Here is a 6,672-nt window from a genome sequence, read left to right as displayed (position 1 = left end):
TACTATCTTAATGTCGCAACTATTGCAAGAAATCAAACATATCATACTGAGTGATCTACAAATTTTATGTAGGATTTTATGACTAACCATGTAAATGACCAATTCCTTTTGACTCTAAATAGATATAAGTGAAGCATGAGAATTTAATTCTTTCTACAAAAGATCACACTCTAATAAATATAAGTGAAACAGAAGAGCATTCTACAAATAACGGTTTTCTATATGTAGAGAAACAGGCAATCCAAACTTCAAATGATATCAGTGAAGCACATGAAGATAAATCCACACTCAAAATATAAGTGAAGTGCAATGAGCATTCTATAAATCAACCATGTACTATCTCATACCAGCATGGTGCATAAAATAAAAGTAAAAACTAAACACAAAAGACGCTCCAAGATTTACACATATCGTGTGAACGAAACTAAGACGAAAACATAATGATACTTGTTCAAGAAAGTTGGGATGCCTTCTGGGGCATCCCAAGATTAGACGCTCGAGTCTCCTTGGATATTTACTTGAGGTGTCTCGGGCATACCCATCGATACTTGTATGGATTTAAAAATTGCATTTTAGTATGTGGTATTTGCCAGTCCGGTCGTAGATGCTGTTAGGCCAACTTCACCGCGCGACCCCATCCTGTCCGGCCCCGTCCGTTTGGGGTAAAAGGGACAAATAGGTCAGCCCAGCGCGAGACGGCCCGGACCCATCTTGTTCGTTTTGTGTCCAGAACGACACATTTCGAGCGCAAACTGGCGCGGGGTTTGGGTCGCGACGGTCAGCAAACGGACGCGCGCTCATCCGCGCCGGGGCCGCGTGGCACGCGGTCACCTACCTCCCACCCGCCCACATCAATGCGCACGAGCAGCCGGGCCCGCCTGTCATCCGCCCAGGGAACGGTCGCGGTCCTTCTTAAATGGGGAAGCCGTGGACCGGTCGTCGTCCACACTTCCCATCACCAGCCCATGGCCTCCTCGAAACCCGACACCCAAACCCTAGCCTCCTCGAACTCGCCGGCCAGCCACCTCGCAACCATGGGGCCGTGGAACTACGGCCGCAAGGGAAAGCACGACTGCGAGGCTGGCTCCTCGTCGGGACACCGTCGCGGCTCCGTGAAGGAGGAGGCCGCATCGCCACCGCACCGGGCCTCCGCGCCTGCTCCCTTCACCATCGGCCCTAGGCCCGCCGGCCAGCGCGGCCGACAATACCTCAGCGCTGAGGTATGCCGGCGCTACTGGGAGACGAGGACGCAGGTCTCGTGGAGCGACGTCCACCTTCCTAACAATTGGCACCTCTCAGTCGACCGGGTCCCGATCCCGTCGGTGTCGACGAGCGGCCGTGCGGGCCGCATCGAGATCGAGCGCCGCCGCCGCCTCCTCCCCGACGACATGTACTACGACGATAGGTATGCCGCCGACTCCACCCTCTGGGACACGTGACTCAGGGACGAGCACGACGTGCGGGCACGGGAGGTGCGCGGGCGTACACGAGTGCGCGGCCTCACGCCCACGTCGTCGCCTTCCCCATCTCCGTCACCACCTCCACCTCCTCGCATGACAGCGCAGGCTGAGGCCCGGCTCATGCAGCGTGTCATGGAGGACTCCATGATGACGCATGATGAACGCCAATGGCCGGGCCTAGAGGACGCGTTGGCCCTCTCCGCGGCCGGCGACGTCGCCATCCCCGAGCTGATGGAGGACGCCCCGGTGGCCGCGTTCCCTCCGGATCTGGTGGGCCAGCAGTGGAGCTGGTCGTGCACGACGCCGGAGATGGCGGCACGTAATGGGGGGCGTGACCTGGTGCCCCACGTCGCCGCGGTCACCGGAGCGGGACACCTCGCCATGGGAGGAGGTGCTGCAGGCACCTGCCAGCTTCCAGCCCGCCCCCGCGCACCACGGACCGCCGGCCCACCTCTGGACACCGGTGACATACTTGGACCTCGTCAGCGACGACGACGACACCGATGGCCACTGGAGACGGCCACGGCTACGGCATCGACTGGCGTTTTTTATGTTAATTATGTCAAACTGGACCGTTTTGTGGCCATGACCTTGATGTTATGTTTTAAGTTTTTTTACATGCGTTTATTTACTTTTTATTTAAATTTTTCTATTTTTTTAATCACGTTCAACACATACATTATTTGAGGTGCAGCCGCGCGGTGAACGTACGCACGATTCAATGGACAGAAGCGGACATGGTCAAATCCATTTTCGTCCCAAACGGACAAAATCCGGTCAAACCGGACGTTCGTTTGGGGTCGTGCGGTAGAGTTGGACTTATGAAAAGAAAAAAAAAAGACTGTGCAGGCGCAGCATCGATGATCCACACACACCGGGGTGATGGGCGCTGCAGGGCCGAGACGACCGGCACACGACACGAGCGCGCGGCGGCCCCCCGTCCCAAGACCGCGCCTCAGCAGACACTTCTTCCCGTCCCTGTCGCTGATGGACGACCGCTCGTCTTAAAAGCCCCTGCCGACGCCTTTCCCACGCCCTACACCCTTTTACTGCGCTGCGCACGCCCACAGCCTGCAGCTAGCTTGCGACGCGACACATGACGACGACGCGCCCCGCCGCTACGACCGAGGAAGAGGAGGATGCCTCCGCAGCGGCCAATGCCGCGCCACCGGACGCAGACGATCGGGAGCAGCAGCACAAGGCGCGACCGATGAAGAAGAAGAAGAAGAAGAAGCGGCGGAGGGCGCCGAGCGAGGAGGAGCTGGCCGCGCTGAGGTCCGTGCTCCGCTGGGCCCGCCGCGGCGAGGCGGGCGGCGACGACGAGGCGGGCTGCGGGCACCCGTTGCCGGCGGGGAGGCGGCGGCCGCGCGTGGCCGTGGAGCTGCATGCGCACTCGGCGCGCAGCGACGGCTCGCTCTCGCCCGCGGCGCTCGTGGAGCGCGCGCACCGCAATGAGGTAAGCCTTTTTTTGCCCCCGCCTGTCACCAACTGCAGAGACGTTCGCGACATGCCACCCCCATCTCGCTACAAGCGTAAATGCAAATGCAAACTGCAGCTCCAATGTTCTTCAGTTCCGTAGTAGCCGATGCCAATGCTCGATCTCATGATTCTCACCCTCGTGTTAAGCACCTCCGCCACTACTGTGCTTTGATGTGTACTCTCTCCGTTTTTTATGTCTGCATATAAAATTTGTTCAAGTCAAACTTTGTAAGGTTTGACCAACTTTGTAATAATATGAAAAATATATCAAATTCACTATATTTAATCAATATCAATAGATGCATTATGAAATTAATTTTCATACTATATAACTTTCATATGGTAGATGATGTTGGACCTAGGGGTGGGAATGGGTAACAAATCTTATAACATTCACGATATTTTTTATAATATATAAATTTGGTCAAGCATTGCATAGTTTAACTTCAAACAAATCTTATAAGCTGAGTAAAAAAGTACGGATGGAATATTTTCTTTCGTGTTACTTCGGTAAAAGATCCCCATAACTATTCAGTGTCTATACTCATTCAGGAAATAAATGTATATAGACGTATTTTAATTTTAAATACATCATTTTTATTCATACAAGTAATTCCAGACGGAGGGTGTATAATGAACCACATTTGGATAACCGCCTGCCAGAAATCGATCTGGGAGTGGCTTTCTGCATGAACAATCACCCGTTTATTCGGTATTTCTGAATGCAAATACCCAGAACGTTCCTAGGCTAACTCTGTTACCTGGTGACCAGCACAGGTGAAAGTGCTCGCACTGACTGATCATGACACCATGGCGGGTGTCGCAGAGGCGATGGAGACTGCAAAGAAATTTTCCATCAGGATCATCCCTGCTGTTGAGATAAGCGCCGTTTATTCGCCTAGGTAACTCTCTTCTCCACCCTAAAATTTGTAACATGCTTTTTATCACACAGATGTGGTTAATTCTCAAAGTTGTTAATTGTTCTGAAAGTAATGGATCAGGAGCCAACGAACCTGTTCATGTTCTTGCATACTACGGTAGTTTGGGGCCTGCTAAATCTCAGGAACTGGAGAAGGTTCTATCTAGCATCAGGGAGGGCCGCTATACACGTGCGAAGGAGATGCTATCGAAACTTAGGAACCTCGGCATGCCATTGAACTTTGAAGATGTGTCTAATATAGCAGGGAATGGAGTGGCTCCAGGGCGGGTGCACGTGGCGCGTGCAATGGTTGCAGCTGGATATGTTGATAATCTTAGGCAAGCTTTCAGCAGGTACTTGTACGATGGAGGGCCTGCTTATGCTACGTAAGTATACATTCTGAATCATGGTCATGCATGTTTTTGCTTCATTTCGCACCAGATGCAGAGTAGTTAGTATGTACTGATGTGGATTTCCGCTGTCTATTTGTAGTGGTAGTGAGCCAGCTGCGGAATCTGTTGTGCAGCTAATATGCAGAACTGGGGGCATCGCTGTTTTGGCTCATCCGTGGGCGTTGAAAAATCATGTTCCCGTGATAAAGGATTTGAAGGCTGCTGGTCTGCACGCTATTGAGGTCTATCGAAGCGATGGGAAACTATCCGGTATGAACAGAATGATCATTTTCCAGTCCTAACAAGTGATGCTTTATGTTACCAATTTATGCAGATACTAACGATGCATCTTACGTATATGTCTATTGCATCCCTTAGTTTTTTTAATAGAAAAGGAGGATTACCCCCGGCCTCTGCATCAATTGATGCATGCAGCCTTTTATTAACCAAATCCACAAATATGTCTGTAGTTCAAAACAACCTGAACCGAAAAGAGAATGCCTAATGTGTCTGAACTTCAATGCAATTAACTGCTGAATTATCTAAAGCAGGATTGAGTGATCTGGCCGATACTTATGAGCTTCTGAAGCTCGGTGGATCAGATTACCATGGACGAGATGACAAGGAAGAATCTGATATAGGAAGTGTTGATCTTCCCGTCTTGGCACTTTTCAGATTTCTTGAGGTAGCTCAACCAATATGGTGCAATGCTATGAAGGAAAATTTTGCAACCACCACTGAAAGAAAAGGATGTCAACGGGCTAGCTCTGTAGATGATTTATGTAATATGTGCCTTTCTTCCTCAGAACTGGAGGAAACAGATGATTCTGAGGTTGAGGTCCTCCGGACGGAATTTGCAGACATTATCCTCAAGAGCATAAGCTGCAAGACGCTTATTGAACAACGAGCAGAAATAACCTCTTTTCTCCACTGACAGAGTCTGGTCTGTGCAATTTTAGGTATTGACTTAGAGGACATGATCTGGGCTGGACTTCAGTCTATTCATATTCCGGAAAAATGGAAATTGTCCAGTGGGTGTGTGGTGGTGTTTTATATGATCGATTTCGATTGACTGGATTGCGGAAGTAATATGGTAAGATCCGTAAATTAACTATCAACCTTTCTGTAGATTTCTTGTATCCTTTTGCTTAATTAGTTCCATTTTATGAAAATGGCGGGCAAATTCCTCTTTTTTTTGCAGTATGCCAGTTTTCTTTTAGGATATGTATACAATTCATGTATTTTGGTCCTTGTCCAGGTCAATGATTTTGGACCTAGGGGTGGGAACGGGTAAAACATGGAGCCTATAATAACTAGGAGTAAATCTTATCTCCATCCATTTAAATTTCCCCAACTGATAAGTGGTAAATGATAGGTCCCGTGGATCGTCAAGGCTAGATGTGTTCGGTGATAGTAGTAGATTAATACCTTGTAGAGTGCTCGATGAGCTCCCTCCGGTGACCGTCGTGAGGTGGTGACGACGGTGGGGAAGGAGAGAGAGATGCGGTAGCGGCGGTGATGGACTTCCCATCGATTCAGTGCTACCCTCTGGATTGGATTAGGGTTGAGAGTGGGGAACCAGTGGCGGCGGCGAACCTCGTATCTTGTGCCATGGTCCCCACCTCCTCTTTATAGCATTGCGCGACAGGGGCCCACCAGCCTTGCTTGGGCTGGACGCTCCCGATCAGGGCGTGGGTCAAGGTTCCAATGGACCGTTGGGCCCATTGAACGAGAGATCAACCTAACATTCTCCCCCTTGATCTCATCATATGCTTTTAACTTTACTCGTTTCGCAATAGATCAATACATAGGGCATGTTTCATCGTCACAGCTCAATTGCCGATGGAATCAGACAGCCACAATGTACCTCTCTATTTTGAGACAAATTCTTTAACCTTGGGCCCTTTATTGTCCGGAAATTTTAGACTATACCATAAAACCCATGTCGACTGTGCGTTCTCCGAACACACTGGGCGGTAAGCCTTTGATAAGCAGATCTGCAAACACTTGTTTGTTTCTTTTATGCTTCAAGCATTTTTTCCATAATTCCGGACTTTCTCCTTCACAACACGTAACACTTTGTCAGTGTGTTTGGCATCAACACTTGACTCGTTGTGACAGGAGCGAAAGAACTTAAAATAGTTATCATTGTTGTCAATCATTATCAACTCCGGGTACAGGTAGCCTTAACCATTTTGCCTGTCCCTCAGCCTCGTATTAAGCTATAACATATCATTGCATCACACTGATGACAATCGTTTCACTCATTTGAAGATTTTTCACACAAAACTTCGAGCATGAAAGTTAGCGACAATTGTGGATTTCGCTATACATTTCACAAGTCCTACCTTTGTACTCACAATCTTTTGAGAGCACTTATTTCTTTCAGCATGAGGCCGGTATCTTTGACTCCATTCCATTG

The 6,672-nt window shown here is 49.5% G+C and overlaps 1 protein-coding gene across 1 annotated transcript; it reads left to right on the top strand.

Annotated features, from left to right (window-relative positions):
• Positions 1-2,496: 2,496 nt before the first annotated feature.
• Positions 2,497-5,422, top strand: LOC123401888 (3',5'-nucleoside bisphosphate phosphatase-like). Its single transcript, XM_045095746.1, has 5 exons — positions 2,497-2,916; positions 3,717-3,841; positions 3,930-4,244; positions 4,351-4,520; positions 4,802-5,422. Exons 1-5 carry the CDS (start codon positions 2,557-2,559, stop codon positions 5,182-5,184), a joined length of 1,353 nt encoding a protein of 450 aa, XP_044951681.1. The 5' UTR covers positions 2,497-2,556; the 3' UTR covers positions 5,185-5,422.
• The last annotated feature ends 1,250 nt before the right edge of the window (positions 5,423-6,672 follow it).

The sequence above is a fragment of the Hordeum vulgare genome, chromosome 6H (genome assembly GCF_904849725.1).
Source record: "Hordeum vulgare subsp. vulgare chromosome 6H, MorexV3_pseudomolecules_assembly, whole genome shotgun sequence".
In the NCBI taxonomy this organism is placed as follows: domain Eukaryota; kingdom Viridiplantae; phylum Streptophyta; class Magnoliopsida; order Poales; family Poaceae; genus Hordeum; species Hordeum vulgare.
The sequence above is the reverse complement of the archived record's forward strand: the minus strand, read 5'-3'. Positions and strand labels throughout refer to the sequence as shown.